Source organism: Pristis pectinata, chromosome 34, assembly GCF_009764475.1.
Source record: "Pristis pectinata isolate sPriPec2 chromosome 34, sPriPec2.1.pri, whole genome shotgun sequence".
NCBI classification, from domain to species: domain Eukaryota; kingdom Metazoa; phylum Chordata; class Chondrichthyes; order Rhinopristiformes; family Pristidae; genus Pristis; species Pristis pectinata.
Window position 1 is genome coordinate 2,414,941 of NC_067438.1, and position 23,370 is coordinate 2,438,310.

The window sequence follows — 23,370 nt, forward strand, 5'->3', positions numbered from 1 at the left end:
CACTTCTCGCTGCCTCAGTAAAGCAGCCCATCCACCCCTCTTCTCCTCCCCCCCATCCCAAATCAGGCAGAAGATACAGAAGCCTGAAAGCACATACCACCAGGCTCAAGGACAACTTCTATCCCGCTGTTATAAGATGATTGAACAATCCCCTAGTACGATAAGAATGGACTCTTGATCTCACGATCTACCTCGTCATGACCTTGCACCTTACTGTCTGCCTGCACTGCACTTTCTCTGTAACTGTAACACTTCATTCTGCATTCTGTAATTGTTTTTACTTGCACTACCTCAATGCACTGATGTAATGAAATGATCTGTATGGACGGCATGCAAAACTAAGTTTTTCACTGTACCTAGGTACATGTGACAATAATAAACCAATTTACCAATTTATAATGCAAATGTTAGCAGTTATTTAAAAATTCTGCGTTTAAATTGGGCAGTGTCTCAGGATATTTTCCTGGTGCCTCGCACAGAGGAGGGCTCCATGGGTCAAGACTTGGAACATGACTGCACGTGGAGGGCAATGTGGAGATTCTGTGTGTAGTGATCGATTGACTGGGGACTGTGCAGCTACAGACCATGACATATACTTCAACCCCAGGCTAGAAATTACACGTCCATTTTAGACTGAGGAACAGAATTGGCAGAAAGCAAATATCAAAATTCTGATGTTAGAGAATGAAGAACTCACATTTATACAAAGCCTTTCACAATCAACATGTTACAAGCCTCTCCTGAAGTGTGATCACTGTTATTGCATGTAATGTGGAGCAGCCAATTTGCACATAACGAGATCCCATCAACAGCAATGTGCTCAGGACGAGGGAAGCTGCTGTGGTAAGATTGGTTAAATATTGGTTAAGATGCCAATGAACACCCTCTTGGTCTCTTTGAAATGGCGTTGTGGGATCTTTCATGGCCATCTGTGAGAGCGTGTAGGGCTTCAGTTCTGCCTCAGTTGATGGATAGAGTTTCCAGCTTTGAATTCAGGGAGCTATAGTCTATAGTCAAGTTTATTGTCATCTGCACAAGTACATGTGTTCACAGCTGCAATGAAAAACTTACTTGCAGCAGCATCACAGGCACATAGCATCAGATAAGCAGCATTCACAAGAAAAACATAAAATATACATGAATTTTACAAGAAAGAACACAATTAGAACAAAAAAAAACAAAGTCCATTTTAGTGCAAAGTGATCAAAATGGTCACAGTGTTGCTAAACTGTAGCGATTAGGGTTTTGCCAGTTGGTTCAAGAACCAAATGGTTGAAGGGAAGTAGCTGTTCTTGAACCTGGTGGTGTGGGACTTCAGGCTTCTGTACCTCCTGCCCGATGGTGGCTGCGAGAAGATGGCACAGCCCGGATGGTTGGGATCTTTGATGACGGATGTTGCCTTCTTGAGGCAGCGTCTCCTGTAGATACTCCCGATGGTGGGGAGGGATGTGCCCGTGGTGTATTGGGCAGAGTCCACTACTCTCTGCAGCTTACATTCTTGCGCATTCGAATTGCCGTCCCAGACCACAATGCAACCAGTCTGGACACATTCAACAGTACATCTGTGGAAGTTTGTGAGAGTGTTCGGTGACAAGCGAAACCTCCTTAACCTCCTAAAAATGTAACGTTGCGGGTGCACTCTCCTTATGATTGCATCTGTGTGCTGGGCCCAGGACAGGTCATCTGATATATTAATGCCCAAGAATTTAAAGCTGCTGACTCTCTCCACCGCCAATCCCTCAATGTAGACTGGCACATGTTCGCCCTCCTTCCCCTTCCTGAAGTCAACAATCAGTTCTTTAGTTTTGCTCATGTTGAGCTAGAGGTTGTTGCTGTGGCCCCACTTGACTAGGTGTCCTACCTCGCTCTAGTAAGATCAGTACAATTGTGTGCTCAAACCTTTGGAGGATATATTTCTATAAATATGTTCGACATGTATAATTCACAAGAATGATCTCAGGAATGAAAGGTTCAACCTATGAGAAGCGTTTGATGTCTCTGGGCCTGTACCCAATGGAGTTCAGAAGGATGAGGGGGGATCTCACTAAAACCTACCAGATACTGAAAGGCCAGGATAGGATGAACGTGGGGAAGATGTTCCCATCAGTGGGAGAGTCTAGGATCTGAGGGCACAGCCTCAGAATAAAGGGACGTCCCTTTAGAACTGAGATGAGGAGGAATTTCTTCAGCCAGAGGGTGGTGAATCTGTGGAATTCGTTGCCACAGAGGGCTGTGGAGGCCGTCATTAGGTATATTTAAGGCATTGATAGATAGGTTCTTGATTGGTAAGGGGGTAAGGGTTATGGGGAGAAGGCAGGAGAATGGTGTTGAATAAACAAATCAGCCATGATTGAATGGCAGAGCAGACTCGATGGGCTGAATGGCCTAATTCTGCTCCCATTTATTCTGACCTTACATTGTCTGTTAGATGGATATAGACTAGCTTTTTATCGCCCTATTTCCTTATGACACAGAAAGAGGCTGCTGACCCTTTGAGTCTTTGCTGGCACTCAGTGCAATCCCATTCCTTCAGTAATTTTCCCTGTAAACTATTCATTCCACATTCCACATTCCCTGGATTCTACCGTTCATCTTCACACGAGGGGTAGTTCACAGCAGCCAATTAACATGTCAACCAGCCTGTCTTTCGGATGTGCAGGGAAACCGGAACACCTGCGGGAAATCCATGCAGCCACTGGGAGAACATGCAAACTCCAGGTCGATAGCACCGGAGGTCATGATCGAACCCAGGTCACTAGAGCTGTGAGGCAGCAGCTGCACCACTCTGCACAGTGCACACATCTGTAACTGAATCATGAACTTGTTTGGTTAGTGAAGCCAACGTGTTAAACCATTTATCTTAAGGCAGCAAACACTTGGGACAAATGCTTTAAATGTTCATTAAGCGCTACAACAAATAAATTAGTAAATTGGTAAATTGGTCTATTATTGTCACATGTACCGAGGTACAGTGAAAAACTTTGTTTTGCATGCTGTCCATACAGATCATTACAACAGTGCTTTGAGTTGGTACAAGGGAAAACAATAACAGAGTGCAGAATGAAGTGTTACAGTTCCAGAGAAAGTGCATTGCAGGCAGACAATAAGGTGCAAGGTCATAACAAAGTAGATTGTGAGGTCAAGAGTCCATTTTATCATACTAGGGAACCATTCAATAGTCTTATAACAGCAGGATAGAAGCTGCCCTTGAGCCTGGTGGCACGTGCTTTCAGGCTTTTGTATCTTCTGCTCGATGGGAGGGGGGAGAAGACAGAATGTGTGGGGTGGGTGGGGTCTTTGGTTATGCTGGCTGCTTTACTGAAATTACCATGCTTTAAGTACTAAAGATGTTTAGGTAACAAACATTTCCCTACATTAATGACCACCTATTATCTTTGTGTATACCTTTTTTAACTGCTTATTGTCAGGATGTGGTTCCTGGCTGGTGACGTCACAATGAACCTTTACCTTTGGACAACTTTAATAGTCATTCGACAACACTGTTTAATTATATCAATTTAAATTTGATTTCTCACAATGCAAAACTCCTCAGCAGTAAGGCAAGAGAATCTGCACTTTTTTAAATCGATGTATTCCACTAGTTAAATGTGGCAAAGGTAACAGAAGGGGACAATTTTGTGAATAGGTGTTGTGTCATTTATTTCTCCTTGAATTCGAGGGAAAGGGGAGCCCATTCAGCCTGAAGTCTAATCCACTCTGCAATATTTGATGGGAGCTTGGAATCTTCACTTCCTCAACCCACCCTGGTTCCACATCACTCACTAAATTTAACCAACACAAATCTGTCAGTCAATCTTTGAAAAGTTCAGTTGGACCACCGCATCCACGTCTGTGCACTGTTTGATGCAAAGGGATCTAGATATCCTTTGTCTGCATGGAATATATACTTCCCAATCTCCCTCCAAAATGTCAAGTTGTATTTTTTAAATTCTGATCCTAACCTTTTTAATTCCTCAATTTAAGCACCTGGATTAATCTTCAACTCTTACAAGAAAAGTCCCTTCCCATACAAACATTATATGAGGTTTCATGAAATAATATTTTTATTTATTATCTATGAAGCCCCAATATCATTGACAGAATATCATTGCAGTTATGGAATATAGAACATAGAACAGTACAGCACAGGAACAGGCCCTTCGGCCCACGGTGTTGTGTCAAACTAATTAAACTAGTAGCTAAACACCTAACTAAACTAATCCCTTCTGCCTACACACTATCCATATCTCGGTCCAACCATGTAGACACCATGACCAAGAAAGTTCAATAGCACCTCTACTTCCTCAGGAGGCTAAAGAAATTTGTCATGTCCCCTTTGACACTCACCAACCTTTATCAATGCACTATATAAAGCATTCGATTTGGATGCATCATGGCTTGGTATGGCAACTGCTCTGCCTGGGACCGCAAGAAACTGCAGAGAGTGGTGGAAACAGCTCAGCACGTCACAGAAACCAGCCTCTCCTCCATGGCTCTGTCTACACTTCTCGATAAAGCAGCCAGCATAATCAAAGACCACACCCACCCCTGACATTCTCTCTCCCCCCTCATCCCATCGGGTAGAAGATACAAAAGCCTGAAAGCACGTACCACCAGGTTCAAGGACGGCTTCTATCCTGCTGTTATAAGACTATTGAATGGTTCCCTAGTACAATAAGATGGACTCTTGAGCTTTGCAGCTTATTGTCTGCCTGCACTGTACTTTCTCTGCAACTGTAACACTTTATTCTGCTCTCTGTTATTGTTTTACCTTGTACTGCCTCAATGTACTGTGTAAAGAATTGATCTGTATGAATGGTTTTCACTGTACCTCAGTACAAGTGGCAACAATAAACCAATTCCAATTCTCTATTCCCTGCACATTCATGTGCCTATTTAAGAATCTCTTAAACGCCTCTATTTCATTTGCCTGTATTTGTATCTATCACCCCTGGAAGCACATTCCAGGCACCCATTACTCTCTGTGTAAAAAAACTTGCCCCTTTGATCATCTCCTTTGAACTTTCCCCCTCTCATCTTAAGTGCATGTCCTCTAGTATTAGACATTTCGACCCTGGGAAAAAGATACCGGCTGTATTCTCTATCTATACCTCCCATAATCTCATAAACTTCTATCAGGTCTCCTCTCAGCCTCCGCCACTTCAGAGAAAACAACCCAAGTTTGTCCAACCTCTCCTTACAGGACATGCCCTCTAACCCAGGCAGCATCCTGGTAAACCTCTTCTGCACCATCTCCAAAGCGTCCACATCCTTTCTATAACAGGGCGACCAGAGTTGAATGCAATACTCCAGATGCAGCCAAACCAGAGTTTAATAAAGCTGCAACATAACTTCCTGACTCTGGAACTCATTGCCTTCAATAATAAAGGCAGGCATGCTGTACGCCTTCTTTGCCGCCCTATCCACTTTCAGGGAGCTATGGACTTGGATACCAAGATTCCTCTGTGCATCAATGCCATTAAGGGTCCTGTCAGTCTAGAAATACAAAATGCTTTAGAATGCATTTCTCAGTTGTAATAAGGTTAACATGGCTGCCAATCTGTGCACAGCAAGATTCCAGCATTGTGATAATGCTAAGATCACTTGTTCAGTGTTATTTGCTGAGTGCCAAATACTGGGGAGTTGGGGTGTCTGGGGAGAGCAATAGGCTTTGGGTAACTATTGTGGCTGGGATCAGTAAGCTGGCAATCAGCAGTCAGGGCAGCAGTGTAGGGGGTGAAAAGCATCGATTGGTGGGCGGCCTCACTCTGGGACATAGCAAGTGACTGGCAGCCGGGGAGTGGGGGCAGGCAGGACTTGGGGAAGTGCTGAGGAGTGGGGAAATCCAGTGGGAGAGGAGGGGACAGAGAGGGAAGTAGGAGTGAAGAGGCAAGAGGAGACGGGGAGACAGTTAAGGGAGGGATGACGGAGACTGAAGGGGAGATAAACAGAGGATCAGGGTGGATGAGGGTGTGAGTGTGTAGATGTGGGGCTTTCATGCATCTGTGTGTGTTTCACATGAGACTAGTGCTGAGAGATGGAGATGGTGCATTTGTTTGTGTGCAAATGTGTGTTTCTGTGTGTCTCTCCGCATGTGTGTGTCTGTGTGTACTTGTGTGTGTGTGTGCCTGTATGTATGTATCTGTCTCCCTGTATGTGTGTCTATCTGTGTGTATCTCTTTGTATGTATGTATGTTTGAGCGTGTCATTGTGTGTGTGTCTCTCTCTCTCTCTCTCTGTATGTGTGTCAGTGTATGTCTGTGTCTGTCTTTCTGTGTGTGTGTGCATGTGAGTGTGTGTCCATACATTTCTGTCTGTCTCTCTGTATGTGTGTGTGTCTGCCTGTGTATGTGTGTGTGTCTGCCTGTCTCTCTGTCTGTGTTTAGCTCTGTTTGTGTGTGTCTCTGTCTGTGTTTAACTCTGTGTGTGTGTGTGTGTGTGTGTATCCTGTCCCAGCAGCAGAACTGAGTCTCCAATGTTCTGATGAAGGGTCTTCGACCTGAAGCATTAACTCTGTTTCTCTTTCCACAAGACTCTGTGTTCAGCTACCAATCCTTGTCGAAAGAATGGAAGCAAGTCACCCTTATTCCAAGAACCTGCCCAAGAACAGAAATACCAGTATTCTCTCAGAGGTCGGTTTAGTAACCTATTAACCAACTTCCCCTGTGGTCACAGGGACGACATGCAAACTCAACAGAGACGCTGCCCGAGGCCAGGATCAAACTGAAGCTGCTGGAAACAGGTTTAACTGCTGCGTCACAGTGCCACACTGGGATGGAAGCCTCTTCCATGTACAATGTTATATAAAACACAACTAACTTCTGGGTTGACTGAACTGTTTCGGATTTTGGTTGTGGGAAAGACTGGAGAAGCTGGAGATGTTCTCCTTAGGGTAGAGGAAGTTGTGAGTGGATCCAGTGGAGGGATTTAACATGGTACAAGGTCTGGGAGAGAAACTGCTCCCATTGGCAGAAAGGTCAAGAACAGGAGAATAGAAAATGAAGCCAATTTGTAAAAAACTTTTTTTTACTGAGCTAGTGGTTAGGGTCTGGAATACACCATGGGGATGGTTTTGGAGGCAGATTCAGTTGTAGAACTCAGAAAGAAGCTGCATAAGAACTTGGAAGGAAAAAAACTTGCATGTCGATGGGTCAGGAGACTGGGACAGGCTGGATTGCTTATACATGCAGTCAGTATGGACTCGATGGACTGAATGGCCTCTTTCCATCCTGTAGACTCTTTATGAGTCTTAAATTGTAATCATTTGACATGTTTCGTTTCTTAAGATCTGCCCAAAATTCTTCAAAGCCACTCAACAATTTCCATTTATATAGGGCCTGTAACATTGCAGGAGTTTTCACAGGAACATTATCAAACCAGATATGACACCAAGCCTCATAGGACAGTAAGTGACTACATGCTAAGTTAACCAGGTAGTGTTAAAGAGAGTTTTAAAAGGAAGAGAGAGGGAGAAAGAGACAGGGTTAGGGAAAGAATTCCAGAACTTGGGAGTTTAGTAGCTGAAGACTCTTCTACCTATGGTGGAACAATTAAAAGGCAAAATTCTGCCATTGATGGAAATCTGAAACAATTGAAAAATGTGGGGCATACTCAACAGATCAGGCAGCACCTGTGGGGAGAAGAGCAGAGTTAATGTGTCAGGTGGATAAACTTTCACAGAAGTTGGAAACGTTAGAGGTTAGGTGAGTTTTCAGATGCAGGGAAGAGGCACAGGGTGGCGAGAACAGAAGGGAAGGTGGCAGACAGGAGGCAGATGATGAAAAGAAATGATGGGGCTGCCTGAAAGAGGATGCTAAAGAACAGAAGAGAAAGGAGCAGGAGTAGGAACTGTGGCCTCTCAAGCCAGTGCCACCATTCAATGTGATCACGGCTGATCTACCACAGGCATCATTTCTTCTTCTGTACCAATTCCCTACACATCCCAATCTCCCAGTTTTTCAAAATATGTCTACTTTAAAAATCTCTACTTGCTCTTTAAATATGTTGCATTTTGAGAAGACAAATCAGGGTAGGACTTTCACAGCGAAAGGTGCCCTGGGGAGTGTTGTACAACAGAAGCATCTAGGAGTACACGTATATGGGTCCCTGAAAGTGGTGTCACAGGTAGACAGGGTGGTGAAGAAGGCTTTTGGCACACTGGCCTTCGTCAGTCAGGACACTGAGTATAGAAGCTGGGATGTTATGTTGCAGCTGTACATGATGTTGGTGAGGCCGCATTTGGAACATTGTTGAAAAACACGATGATGCTGGAGGGACTCAGCAGGCCAGGCAGCATCCGTGGAGAAAAGCAGGTGGTCAACATTTTGGGTCAGGACCCTTCTTCGGGACTGAACTCAATTTGGAATATTGTGTTCAGTTTTGGTTGCCCTGCTACAGAAGAGATGCCATTAAGCTGGAAGTAGTGCATTTATGTGGATGTTGTCAGGACTGTTATAGAAAGAGCTTAAGCAGGTTGGGCCTTTATTCATTGGAGTGTAGGAGGCTGAGGGGTGATCTTATAGAGGTGTATAAAATTATGAGGGGCATAGACAGGATGAATGCACACAATTCTACTGATGGCTGGGCTTGTGGCATCTGTGTATATTGAGCTGTAGTTCCTTCCAAGCCTTGATGGCTGGTATTCAACGACAGATGACTACAATTTCCAGCATCCCGAGCGCTGCTCTGCTCAAGGCGAAAATGTCAGGTGAAACCGAGCTACTGTTTCATTGGCTTGTTCTTTTTGGAGAGAAAGATTCTAAAATCAGGAATAAAAGCTGGCTGTCTGATTTTCTTACCCCGGTCATTAGCTTGCATCAGGAAGTCATATAAAGAGATGAATATTTGTTAGAAGTTTGAAACTGCCTAAGATCACATAGTTTTAGCATTTACATAGTTTTAGCATTTTCTTGCACTCTCTAACTTGCACTTAGGTATGTAAAAGAGGTTTTAATCTGGTCCAGTATTTTTTTTTGCAGAACACCAGGGGATTTTCCTCTGGTGTCATAGAGCCAACATTTATTCCTTGACCTACATCCAACAGATAATCTGCTGGAGGAACTCAGTGGGTTGAGCAGCATCTGTGGGAGGAAGGTAAATGTCGACGCTTCGGGTCGAGACCCTGCATCAGCACTGAGAGTGGGGAGCCCTCTCGGTCCTGATACAGTCGACAATTCCCTTCTTCCCACAGATGCTGCTCAACCCGCTGAGTTCCTCCAGCAGATTGTTTGTTGCTCCAGATTCCAGCGTCCGCAGCCTCTTGTGTCTCCAACAAACAGAATTTCTGCTCATTGCCGCTTGCCTCTTTGTGTGAGCTTGCTCTGTTCAAAATAGCTATAGTCTTAGAGGGTTACAGGCCCTTCAGCTCATCTAGTCTGTGCTGAGCACCAAGTCCAACCACGGCCTGACTGGTTATCTGAAAATGGATCACACCTCTTGTTACCGATGACCCTCCCTCTTTCCTCCCACAACCATTTCCATGCAGATGTTGCTCCTTGGTTATTGAGTTTCCTACAACACTTCAAAACTTAGTGTGCAGTGTGTGAAGTACTTGTGGACGGTCCGAGGTGGGGATGGCCAACGATGGGTCAACGCAGATTTAAATGATCACGTCCCTCTCTGGTCAGGCTCTGTCACAATTGCTTAATGCTTATCTGCTCAGAATGTTAACTGGTCTACCTCTCTGCAGATGCAGACTGAGTTGCTAATTATTTGCAAAATTTCACTGTTAGATTTATTTATTCTTGCTTGCTGTTGAATTGCATGAAACAACATTGCAAAAGAGACAATTGTTGGAAGCTGCAATTGAACCAATGAACAACAGCGCCCGCAGATGACTGACGGCTGGGTTGGTCGCATCTGCGTACATTGAGCTGTAGTTCCTTCCAAGCCTCGATGGCTGGTCTTCAACGACAGATGACTACAATTCCCGGCAGGCGCGGCGTCCCGAGAGCTGCAGCCGTTCGAGGCGGAAGCGTCGGATAAAATCGAGACATTTGTTGAGTTGTTCTTTTTGGAGAGAAATATTATAAAAGCAGGAATAAAGGATGGTCTGACTAATCATTAATGGTGAGTAAGAGTGCTTACTGTTTGTATGTTTTTTAAAAAGCGGTGGGTTTAATAAGAACAAAGGTGTAGGGCGTGCCCATTATGTTCACATTTTCTCCACCAAAATGGTTTGTTTCAAAAAATAGGTTTATATTTTCTTAAAGTTAATTCCACTTTCTGAGGCCAGTCATTAACCTGCATCAGGAAGTCATATAAAGAGATGAGTATATAAATGGAATATAAACTGTCAAAGTTAGTAACTGTGTTGAGATCACTGACATAACGTCGTTTTAGGATATTTTTGCACTCTTAACGTGTAGTGCAGGTACCTAAGAGGGTTTAATTCATACGAGTGTGGTCTGCCACTTCATTCTTTGTTGGGACGTCTGTCTTTTGGTTTGCAGCTTGTTTTTATTTGAAATATAGATTGTCTGTTGTGTAACACCATGAACTGGTTTTGTAAAAACAACTCTGGGCTGGAATCAGTTTCTTCTGAACGATGACGATCCTTCCCTTTCAACCCACCTCTATGCTGGATGTTGCTTCTTTATAACGATTGGCAAACACTTCAAGGACTAAGGTTGCCACTCTTAAGTGTTTGGTTACGATTTCATTTCTACACATGGATCTGCATTTATAGTTGTTTGACACCATGAACTAATCCACAAACCTTTATCACAACCACTCATCACTGTGGTGTATGACTACATTAGCTCACAGTTCACCAGTGGCTCCAGTTGCTTGGGAGCCTTGCAGCAATTACTGCCCCTCCCTACTCCACTAAATCCTTCCCAACATCTTCAAGGCACAAGGCAGCTGTGCAGTGGAATAATTTTTACTTACCTGGATGTAATGGCTCCTAGCATGCAATCAACAAGTCTCTGTCTTCAGGACAAATTCAGTTGATTGGCAGCCATCCTCTCTTTCACTGCCATTTGCCAGCAGCCAGCATAATCAAAGACCCCACCCACTTGGGTCATTCTCTCTTCTCCCCTCTCCCATCAAGCAGAAGAGCCTGAGGGCTCATACCACCAGGCTCAAGGACAACTTCTATCCTACAGTGATAAAACTATCGAATGGTTCTCTGATACGATGATGGACTCTTGACCTCGCAATCTACCTTGTTTGACCCTGCACCTTATTTGACCTTGCACCTTATTGTTTACCTGCACTGCACTTCCTCTGTAGCTGTGACACTTTACTCCGTATTCTGTTATTGTTTTACCCTGTACTACCTCAATGCACTGTGTAATGAATTGATCTGTACGATCGGTATGAAAGACAAGTTTTTCACTGTACCTCAGTACAAGTGACAATAATAAACCAATACAAAACTGAGTGGAAGTAATTCATTCTCGAATCCAATGTCATCCCTTGGGAATGTGTGGATCGTTTCTAACGCCAGTTATTTTGCCAAAACTTTTGTCGTCTGTTCCAATATTGTGGGGTAAAACCTCTTTAAACAATATTCCTGTAACCATCTCTCTTGCATGGTTTAAATGCCAGCTGTTAATGAAACTACAATATTCTGAATTTGATTTTGTTTTTAAAGCCTGCCGCTATGTGGCAAACAAGATCAGCAGTGTTCTAAGCAAGCAGGGAAGTCCATCCTCTGGCGAGTCCAAGGCACAAAGCAGCCAAGTCAAAGGTTAGTCACTCTGCTTTATTGGATGGGTTCATGCATGAGTTTTATGTTTAATCCATTTTATGTGTTAACTAATGTCAACCATAGTGATAATGCAAATGTTGACCTTCAATTAGAGTTTCATTTTCAAATTTTCATGTAATATGATGGGATTGGATCAGGCCATGATGACCTCCAACATTCTAGCAACATCACAAAAATACAAATTGCTTGATGGTTCTCAGTTTGCTTTGTGGGATCTTGTCTAGGGCTCATAATCCCAATAATTAGTTTTGACAGAATTCTAATGTGAAATTTTTATTGATCTGAATTTGTAAAATTAAGGGGCAGTCAATTTTTAATGACGGTATGCCATCAGGGTTTTTTATAGATCATATGGCAAGAATGCAAAAACCAGACACTTGTACCTATTGCTGCATTTCCTACATTAGCAGCACTCACTGTATCAAAGAAATGGGCCTTAAAGAGCCACCAAGTCAAATTAAGTACTTGTCAAACTTAAGAACATTCCATTCCCCAAAAAAGATGTGTGGGGTTAGTTTTTTTACTCACAGAATGGTGGGTGCCTGGAACAGGTTGCCAAGGGTATTTGTGGTAGCAGATACGACAGTGGTATCTAAGAGGATATTAGATCGAACTTTAAATAGGAAGTATCAATTGAGTTGGTTGTCAATTGCAATACTAATTAAGAAAGTTGAATCTGGAGCTATTTGGGTGTGACCTCTGGGTAACTGGGCAAAGACCATGTGTTGTTTGATGCTGACCAGGAGAATGAGATTAGTTTATCTGCATTGCTCTCTGAATCCATGGTCTTGTGCCATCTCTTCAATAGTTCACTATTTGCCCTGTGTGGAATTATACAGGCATCTGCACACCCAGTCATGTGATGCTGTTTGGTAAAACAATGCACACGCCCAAAGTCAACTCTCACGACAGCGTTTTTTTTAAACAAAAATAATACTGCTGCTCTTAAAATAAAAAAAAAAGTTCTTTATTTCAGACTAAAAATCCAGGGGAGCTTTCCAGGGTCTACTTTGCCAGAAGCACACCAACTCTCCCGAAAATCTTGCTATTCACAATTGAATTACCCAGTTGTCGTCCACGTGCCATTAAATAATCTCTTAACAAACTAAACTAAATCTTTGCAGCAGTTCGTATCTTTTTTAAAAATCTTTACACTTTGAAAAGAATTTTTATTTTTGGTATAGAAACTTAAGTTGTTTGCACAGTAAATGAACTCACTATATTTTCAGATATATCTATTACAGACTCCATGGGAAAGGGCTTCACACCATGGGTAGCTGAGCATAAATCGCAGGTTCATTGAGTTATAAAAGCATACAAGATACATGGAGAGTATTGCATGCACTCACTCTGATCCAACCAAATCATTTAAGAGGCTGTTAGATAGACACATGAATATGGAGGGATATGGACTATGTCCATGCAGAAGAAATTTAGTTTAATTCAGCTTTGTGGTTGGTGCAGACATTGTGGGCCAGAGGGCCTGTTTCTGTGCTGTACTATTCTATGTTCTATGAACAGAAAACCCGTTGAAGTGCAACAGAGAATCCAGTGAGCTTGGTGAGTCTGTTGACCTCCATTCAGTGTAGCAGCACATGTCTTCCTGCACTTTGAGCTGGGCTTTCAAACTGTTTGACTGGTCCACCAAAGCAGCCGTGCTGCTAACATCAGGCATTCAATTACTTCCCGGCAAGCACTGGGTCACGAGGCCAGTGTCGGACTATGAATTGCTTGCCTGTGACCATTGCCTCCTGGTGTCGGCCCAGTGACAGGTTATGGGCCCCTTCGTTACCGCTGTTTGCCTCAAACCTGGCTGGCATTGCTGCGCATCATGGCTGTGAGAAAATGGCAGCAGTCACGGAGTAACAGCCTGTGGATGTGGCTAAATGAGCACAACTGAAAGCAAGGTTTATATTGTACTTGTTCTCAGTGTGGTCTTGCCTACTATTGGACAAATCAAACGCAGGCTGAGTCACTGCTTTGCAGAACACCTTCATTCAGTCTCCAAGGGCAGCTGTGATTTTCCAGTTGCCTGCTATCTTTAGTTCATCACTCTGCCGCAGTCTTAGGCCTTCAAACATTGCTTCATTGGCGCTCGAGGAACAGCACCTCGTCTGTCTGGGAATGTTGCAGCCGTCAGGTCTTAATGTAGAATTCAACTATTTCGGGTAACCAGCTTTTTCTTTCCACAGAAGTTGTACCTTTGTTCATTATTCTAACTGCTGGTTGTAAGCAGTTGATATTCTGGCACCTTGTCACTGGCAAGTTCAAGCAAGTTTGCCTTTTCGATTAAACCAAAAAGCTGCAGATATCTGAAATTTAAAACCTCAAAATACTAGAAGTATTCAGCAGGTCAGACAGCATCTGCGGAAAAGGAAATGGAGTTAACATTTCAGGCCAAAGACCCTTGGTTGGAATGGTCAGCACTTTTGTTGTTTAAATAGATAACTTGGCAAAACGTAAAAAAAAACCAGCAATATACATCTGAATTAGAACAAGCTACTTCAGATATATAGTTCTCTCATTTTTACAGCTCTGAAAGGACTTTGATTCAAAATGTCAACACTATTTCTATCCCCACAGATGCTGCTTGGCCTACTGAGTGCTTCCAGCATTTGTACTTGTGTTTCTGATTTCCAGCATCTGCAGTAACTTGTTCAAATTCCAATGTATACTGGTGTTTGTGTGTTTCGTCTTGTGATCTATATTAACCTCTCATGGCATACAGTCATTAAAAATTGACTGCCCCCAATCTTATAAATTTAAAGCAATAAATGCGAAAAATTTCAGTTTAGAATTTTGCCGAGACTAATTGTTGGCCCAGTGTTCACATAGGGGGATGGGATCAGCCTGTGCAATGTGGCAGAATTGGCAATGGAGAGATCCGATGGGAGAAATCGGAATTGTTATCGCTGAAGAAGGGAATTCTGAAAATGGAGGTGTCGAGTTGGGGAAACTGCAGCAAATTTGAGAGAAGGTTAAGATTTATTGTCATATCTCATTTTCTTGCAACACAGGATGCCTTTTCAGTGCACTGGCTTTCTACTGGCTTTCAGAACAATCCCATCGATCCTGTTACCACTTATTTCCCATAACCCGTTCTCTAATGCTCACCAACATCTTGGTTCTCCTACTACCCAATTACTCCAGGAGGAATCAACAGAATAGTGCAGCACAGTCCGGGCCCTTCGGCTCATGATGTTGTGCCAACCCATAGAAACCTTGTCCACATTCAATCTATTCCCCTCTCTACTTCACCTCCCATAACCCTTTATTTTTCTTTCATCCATCGGCCAAGCAACAAATCTCTGGGAATGTGGAAGGAAACTGGGGCACCCAGGGGAACCCACACAGTCACAGGGAGAAAGTGCCAATTCCAAGAACTGGAGGTCAGAACTGAATGTGGGTTGCAGGAACTGTGAGGCAGCAGCACGACCAAATTTATAAAATTGGGGGCAGGCACGGTAGTGTAGTGGTTAGCGTAACGCTGTTACGGTGCCAGTGACCTGGGTTCAATTCTGGCCTCTGTCTGTAAGGAGTTTGTACGTTCTCCCCGCGTGTCTGCAGGGGTTTCCTCCGGGTGCTCCGGTTTCCTCCCACATTCCAAAGACATACGGGTTAGGAAGTTGTGGGCATGCTACGTTGGCGCCAGAAGCGTGGCGACACTTGCGGGCTGCCCCCCCAGAATACTCTACGCAAAAGCTGCATTTCACTGTGTTTCAATGTACATGTGACTGATAAAGAAACCTTATCTTCTGCACCGCTGTGCCACCCACCATTGAAGAGGAGTAGGAAATTCCATTTAAATCTGCATGAAATGTACACTTGCCACTTGGATGACTACTTGATTCAAAATCATTTCAGAAGGAATGGCCGTAGGTTAGTACATCTGACCTCGTATTTGTCCATGCCTTGATTCAGTGGACAGCACTCCCGCCAAAGTCAAAGGTGTGGGTTCAAGACCCTCTCCAGAGACTTGGGTACAAAAATCTTTTCTAATTCTCCATGTGGTGTTCGAGGATCCCATCTTCCACATGAGAGGGCATTCTGAGACCCCATTTCCTCTGCAGCGGATGGAAACGATCTCATGGCACAATTTTGAGGAGGTTGGGGGAATTCTCACTGATGTCCTCGCCAATATTTATCCATCAGGCAATGTCACCATACAATGCACCATTACTCATCGAACTGCTGTTTATGGATACTAGTTGTTGCATTTCCTGATAGAAGTGACCATACTTAAAGGCTGTGAAGCAGTTTGGGATGGCTTTTCAGCAGGGATCTGAAAGTCCTATCCAAGGAAAGGATTATTGTCTGGTCCTGTCACAGTTGCTGTGTTTATCATTTCTAACTTTATTTTCCAAACTGTTTCTTGCAGATGAAAAGTATGATCCGGTAAATGCATCGCAGGATGACGACTTGCTCCCAGAAACGCTGCCAAAATCGGGACCTGTGGCCCAGCAATGTGGGTCCTGAGGATAGAGACTGCACCAGTCTAGCTCTTGGAAATGCAGATTGGTGCACTGCGGCCTCCACCTGACAAGGTGGTATATCCACTCAACGGCAAAGAATGAAGATGTGCTCAGCAACTCGCTGACCAGGGAGATGAGCATTTCTGAAAATACTTGCTGTGTTTTTAAAGTTTTCCAATTAAAAATTAATCATGCTTAATGCCAAAGAAGGGTGTCTTAATTATGCAATTGCATTTTTAGAAGAACTTGTATAGTGGCTTTTCTTTAATTTGCAGAACATCATTTAGAGGAGTGTTAACAAAAGCTTTAAACTGAGCCATGGAAGGTATCAAAGGCAGGCACAGCAGTTAAGACTGTTGCTGCACTGCTCCAGAGACTAGGTTTGATCCTGGCCTTGGGTGTTTTCTGTGTGGAATCTGCATGTTCTCCCAGTTTTCTCCCTGTCTGTGGGTTTCCTCCGGGTGCTCAGGTTGCCTCCCACATGCCAAAGACTCACCGGTTGATAGATTAATTGGCTGCTGTAAACTTCAATGTAGGTGAGTGGGGATGCAGATGTGAGTGAAAATAATGGGATAGCATGAATATGATGGCAGAAGGGCCTGTTTCTGTGCTGCATGACTATGATGTGGCCAAATAGGTAGATTTTAAAGGAGGAATTGTCTCAGGAGAGAAGTAGAAATGGGTAGGGATGGCATTCCAGTGCCAGGCAGCTGAAGACCCAGCATGCTGCAAGGTGTGGTGTAGATGAATTTGATATTTGCATTAGTGACCCAGACTAAATCCTTTTGAAGGAGTGTCTTGATTGTGATTTTGCAGATATCCTGGTAAATGGTGTTAACTGTTTCTTGGTTGATCCCGTACTGACATCGGTTCAACTCTAACTCTGTGGACTCCAATAGTCAATATTTCCAGTGCAAGTGGGTGGAGCATTTCAGTTCACCCTCTGTGGTAGACGAGAAGTTTTCATAGCCCTATTGTAGAGCAGGAAAGTTCTCCCTGTGGCCAAAACCTAGATATATCGATAAACCAATATCATTAAAGATAATCTGCTCATGTTGGGAGCTTGTTATATGCAAATTGGCAGCTATTTCTTGCATTACTTTCCTGAAGTATGTTAAGTCATTACACAAGACATTGGTGAGGCTGCATTTGGCATATTGTGTTGTTTTTGTTGTCCTGCTATAGGAAAGATGCAATTAACCCGGAAAGAGTGCAAAGGAGGTTTTTGAGGATGTTGCTGGGACTTGAGGGACTGACTTGTTGAGGGAGGTTGAGCTGTTTTGGACATTTTTCACTGGAGCATAGGAGAAAGAGGGGTGATATTATAGATGTGTATAAAATCACGACGGGTATAGATAGGGTCAATGTGCACAGTTTCTGCAGGATTAGTGAATCAAGAACTTAGAGGGCACAGGTTTAAGGTGAGAGGGGAGGGATTTAATAGGAACCTGAGGGGCAATTTTTTCACCCAGAGCTGGTCGGTGTATGGAACAAGCTGCTGGAGAAAGTGTTTGAGGCAGCTACATTAACAACATTTAAAAGGTACTTTGACAGGTACGTGGGTAGGAAAGGTTAAGAGGGATATGGGCCAAAATGTGGCAAATAGGACTAGCTTAGTTGGGAATCTTGATCAGCATGAACCAGTTGGGCTGAAGGGCCTGTTTCCACGTTGTATTACTCTATTGTGATGCAATGACTAGCTTTAAGTCTACATGGTGTTAAAGTGAATTTTTTTTTCTGGTGTTAACAAAATGAGCTCCTTTACCATGAAGGACAAAGGGGGCAGATGATTTGTAATGACTGCTACCTGCATGTTTCTGTCCAGATCCACACCACCCTAATGTGGTAATCTGTTGCTATTCCTTAATTACTTAAGTGTAGAACATAGAATTGGAATAGGCCCTTCAGCCCACAATGTTGAGCTGAACTAGTAATTAAGCTAGTAATTAAATGCCTAACTAAACTAATCCCTTCTGTCCACGATGTCCATACCCTTCTGTTCTCTGCAAATTCATGTGAAGAGCCTCTTGGACGCCTCTATCGTATCTGCCTCCACCACTCCCCCGGCACTGCATTCCAGGCACCCACCACTCTCCGTGTTTTTTAAAAAAACATGCCCCACGCATCTCCTTTGAACTTGCCCCCCTCACTTTACATGTATGCCCTCTAGTGTTAAACATTTTGATCGGGGGGGGGCGGGGGTGGAAGATACCAGCTGTTTATATCCACCTCTTGTGTCTTATAAACTTCTGTCAGGTCTCCCCCCAGCCCCTGATGCTCCAGAGAAAACAACTCAAGTTTGTCCAGCCCCTTCTTGTAGCACATTCCCTCTGATCCAGGCAGCATCTTGGTAAACCTCTTCTGCAGCTCTCCAAAGCCTCCACATCCTTCCCATAATGGGGCAACTAGAACTGAATGCAACACTCCAGATGTGGCCTAACTAGAGATTTATAAAGCTGCAATATATCTTCCTGACTCTTGAACTCAGTGCCTTGACTAATGCTTTACTAAACAAGCATGCCATATGCCTTTCTCACCACCTGATCGACCTATGCAGCCACTTTCAGGAAACTATGGACTTGGACCCCAAAATCCCTCTGTACATAAACACTGCTAAGGGTCTTGCCATTAACTGTGTACTGTCCCTTTACATTTGATCTCCCAAAGCTCAACACCTCACACTTGGCTGGATTAAACTCCATCTGCCATTTCTCTGCCCATATCTGCAACTGATCTATATCCCACTGTATCCTTTGGCAATCTTCTCACTCTCCACAACATGACCAAACTGGATCCTGGAAATCGGTACCCAAAAGCATAGCGGAAGAACATTTACCACAGAGACAACAGTGGTTACCAATAAGCTGGATCACCATCATCCTGGATAACTAGAGACTGTCAATAAATACTGGCCTTGCATACTGTAAATAAAACCCACAATTATCCTATACTTCTGTGGCACTTTGAGCATCGTGTACAGTTTTGGTCACCCTGTTAGAGGAAAGACATTGTCAAGCTGGAGCGGGTGCAGAAAAGATTTACGAGGATGCTGCCTTGACTAGAAGGCCTGAGTTACAGGGAGAGGTTGGCCACACTGGATCTTTATTCCTTGGAGAGAAGGAGAATGAGGGTGAGCTCATCGGTTTAGAAAATCATGAGGGGAATGGATAAGGTAGACGGTTATGGTCTTTTCCTCAGGGTTGGGCAGTCCAAAACTGGAGGGCACAGATACAAGATAAGAGGGGCGAGATTTAAAAGAACTGAGAGGTAACTTCTTTACACAGAGGGCGGGGAGTACCTGGAATGAGCTGCCAAAGGAAGTGGTTGAGGTGGGTACAATTGCAACATTGAAGAGGCATTTGGATAGGTACATGGAGGGGAGGGGATTGGAAGGTTATGGGCCGAATGCAGGCAACTGGGACTAGCAGGGAGGATGCTGTTGTCAGCATGGACCAGTTAGGCCGAAGGGCCTGTTTCCATGCTGTATTATTCTATGACTCGCTGCACCTTAATGCAAATAAATGCAGGGAAATCCACTCTCCCCTCATTCACTGTTGAATCTTTCTTTAAATAGAAAGTATCAAGTGAGATGGTTGTAAATTGTGACACTAATTAAGAAAGTTGAATCTGTTTGGAGCTATTTGGGTGCAGCCTGGGTAACTGGGCAAAGGCCATGTGTTGCTTGATGTTTATCTGCATCGCTGCCTGAATCCATGGTCTTGCGCCATCTCTTCAATAGTTCACTATTTGCCCAGTGTGTAACTATACAGGTATCTGCACACCCAGTCACGTGATGCTGCTTGGTAAAACGTACACGCCCAAACTCAAATCTTACAACAGAGCAATTTAAAAATAATACTGCTGCTCTTAAAATACAAAAGCACTTTATTTCAGACTAAAATCCAGGGGAGCTCATACTTTGCTAGAAGCACACCAACTCTCCCGAAAATCTTGCTATTCACAATTGAATTACCCAATTGTCTTCCGCATGCCATTAAATAATCTCTTAACAAATTAAAGCTAAACCTTTGCAGCAGTTTGTATCTTTTTAAAAAATCTTTATACTTTGAAAAGAAAATATTTTTTTTGGTATAGAAATTTAAGTTGTTTGCACAGTAAATGAACTCAACCAATAGAGCCACTATATTTTCAGGTCTACCTATACAGACTCCATGGGAAAGGGCTTCGCACCATGGGTTGCTGGGCATAAATCACAGGTTCATTGAGTTATAAAAGAAAACAGGATAGAGTATTGCACTCACTCTCTGATCCAACTAGACACCCTCTGGTCTGATCTCTTCACACAGACATAAAACTACCCCCCCACCCCCCCCCCTTAAGAAATTGCTGCTTGTCACTGCCCTTTCAGATAGTGCATTTCTGCCATTTAATAAAACCCAACTCCCCTCTTGTTTGTTTGCCAATTGGTGCTTTGTTGTTGTATCAACTCTCCTGCCACTGCAAGGTTCGCTTTAATCAATTCTGTCAAAGCTGTTCACTGTTTTACCTGCAGTTGTCCATCAATAAATATCAATGGATTGGAAACTGAGCAATGCCACCTGTTGGGTACAGTACAGGGCAGCGGAGGAGAAGTTGGGCGGTGATGGTGGGGGTTGGAAGGGAAAAGATGGAAGGAGAGCAGGGGAAGATGAACCAGCATTTCCAAATGCTCTACCCAATGAATGTGTAACAACTTTGGACAAACATTGCAAAGCGCAAAGTCTGAGTAAACTCCAGCCATACTTCTTGATGAGATGTGAAAGTCATTGCCTGTCAGTATATGGGCAGCTGATCAACAGATGATTTTCATGGATATCCTGACAAGTTTAAGAAACAACTGCATTCAGCCGACCTGATCACGGTTTTAACATGGTTGTTGTTCAAAGTCCAATATTGTTACCTGCGCAATGTTTCAGAGTTGATAAACGTCTGAAGTTCACAGCTGAGGTGATTAATTTGATTCACAGCTTGGTAGGTTCAGTATTGAGGTCTCAATGTACTGACAAAGACAAGGGATGTGTGCATCTTCTGTGTGAATGGAAGCCCTGGTGCGAGGAAGCTGGTTCATGACAAGGAGCTTTACATAAAATCCACTGTATGTGACCAGCAGCTGATAAGCTATTTCCTGCAACAGCAAAAAAAAATGTTGAATTTTTAAAAGGCAGGGAAAACAAAATGAGATATAGCAAAATATCAATTTTGGGTCAGTGTTGTTCTTGGGACACTACAAAGTATTTCTTGCCAGTTAAGTACTTTTGAAGTGTATTCACATTGAAATAAAAGCAACGGAGGTAGAAATTTTCCCACAGCTCGCTCCCATAAACAACACTGTGATCTTGCTAAGATGGTCTGTTTTCAGTGATGCTGATTGGGGTTAAATATTGGCCAGGGGGCACTGGGTAGAAGTCCCATTTGGTGGCTGAAGGCCATTTTAAATACAGCTGAGAGGGTGGAAGGCCATGGATTTAAATGGCTTGTCCTAAAGATGGCAGTGCAGCACTCCCTCTGAATGTCCACCTGTGTTCTGTACTCGTGTTGCTGGAGGGGAACTTGAACTCACAACCTCTGACAACAGGCTACTGCTTTTCAAAGCTGGAGATGAGGTTGGGGGAAAGATAAATAAAGTTAATTGAAAGTTTGTAGAAGATGAGAAACTTTCTCTTTGGGGGCATGGGTTTAGGGCGAGAGGGGAAACATTTAAAAGGGACCTGAGGGGCAACTTCTTCACGCAGAGGGTGGTGAGTATACGGAATGAGCTGTGAAAAGAAGTGGTTGAGGCAGGTACAGTAGTATCATTTACGAAGCACTTGGATAGGTACATGGAGGGGCGGGGCTTGGAGGGATATGGGCCGAATGCAGGAAATTGGGACTAGCTGGGTGGGCACCTGGTCAGCATGGATTGGTTGGGCCGAAGGGCCTGTATCTATGCTGTATTGCTCTACGAATGTGAATATGCACCACTTTTTCCAGATTAACTATTTTGCATTTAGCTTCTTCTGTTTAATTCCTCAATACGTCTGATGCTGTTTGTTTTTTTTTACAGTAAAACTCTGATACTCTGGCCCCATTGGAAATTTGGTTGTGTCAGACCGAAAGATTTTCCAGATTAATGTATAATACTTGAATTAATACATGCACATACTTTTTATTTAAGGTGCTACACAGTAGTGGAATAAATTTTCAAGTGAACCAGGTGAGTTGAAAGGGATCAAGAAACAACTGCTGGCGTAACTCAGCAGGTCGGGCAGCATCTGTGGAGGGAAACAGACAGTCGACATTTCGGGTCGAGACCCTTCATCTGGACTGAAAGAGTAGAGGAGAGATAGCTTAAAGGGAGCATGGGATCAGGGCCTGGGTGAGTTTAAAGGAAAGGCAGGAAATGGGGCCCGTGCTACATCGTTCTGTTTTGGGATTGGTCTATCCTTCTTCTGCAGTTGGTGTCAATGATGGGGAGTTTACATGCATCATCTTGGGTTGACAAATCATTGGAATGGGTGTCACAGAAGCGAGTTCCACATTCTCCCCACGCCACGTGTAAATAAATCCCTCCTCCATCCACGTAAAAAACACGGAAAAAAAGAAGAGGAAAACGGATTTTGTTAAATGCAGCAAGTAATGATGTAAACTGTGAAAAGATGGTGTAGGCACATTGTGCAACTTTTTTCAGAATAAGACATTCCAAGGCCCTTGTCAGGAGGCTATCAGATTAAAAAAATAACACTGAGGTGCACGAGCAGACAATGTACCAAGTACATGAAGGTTTGGTTGAAGACAATTAAAAAGAGCCTTGAAGAACACAAGCAGGAAGATTTTAGGAATTGAATTCTAGTGCTGGCAGTTATTGTTCTGGTCACCAATAGTGCAGTGATCTAAGAGGCAAAGATACAAGGTACGTTAGTCTAATAAGGGAAATACATTACCTCAGATGTGCCTTTGGGGACTAGGCAGGTCAAAGTGTTAAAAACATGCTGTGGTTGCTGACTGCCATTACTCAGAGTGCCATCGCCGTTCCCTGGTAACAGTGGAGCTTCTTCAGACCCTGCATCCATGTCATTCAGAGGACTGACTTGACTTGTTTCTATGACGATGCAGAGATGTCCCAGCTTCTGATGCAGAAAGGACTGTGGATTGGAAGCACAAACTGGTAAGTGGACACAGTACACAAGGGTAAGGGTGGCACTT

At 43.6% G+C, this 23,370-nt stretch overlaps 1 protein-coding gene and 1 long non-coding RNA gene across 8 annotated transcripts in view; one reads left to right on the forward strand and one right to left on the reverse strand.

Annotated features, from left to right (window-relative positions):
- Positions 1-9,909: 9,909 nt before the first annotated feature.
- On the forward strand, positions 9,910-16,387 carry LOC127586079 (uncharacterized). The gene is made up of 3 exons (XR_007958626.1): positions 9,910-10,068; positions 11,600-11,695; positions 16,095-16,387. It is a non-coding gene; the product is annotated as an uncharacterized LOC127586079 (long non-coding RNA).
- LOC127586073 (transmembrane protein 268) overlaps positions 12,694-23,370 on the reverse strand; it is a 46,733-nt gene continuing 36,056 nt past the window's right edge. For 5 of the 7 annotated variants that reach the window (XM_052043875.1, XM_052043876.1, XM_052043879.1 and 2 more), the window contains 2 exons: positions 23,109-23,309; positions 16,515-21,313 (listed from right to left, as the gene is read on the reverse strand). In XM_052043875.1, coding sequence (XP_051899835.1) covers positions 21,140-21,313; positions 23,109-23,309 — 375 coding nt within the window. In that variant the 3' untranslated portion in view covers positions 16,515-21,139. Of the gene's footprint in view, positions 14,081-16,514; positions 21,314-23,108; positions 23,310-23,370 lie in introns of those variants that run through there. The other 2 variants (XR_007958625.1, XR_007958624.1) reach the window with 2 other exon arrangements.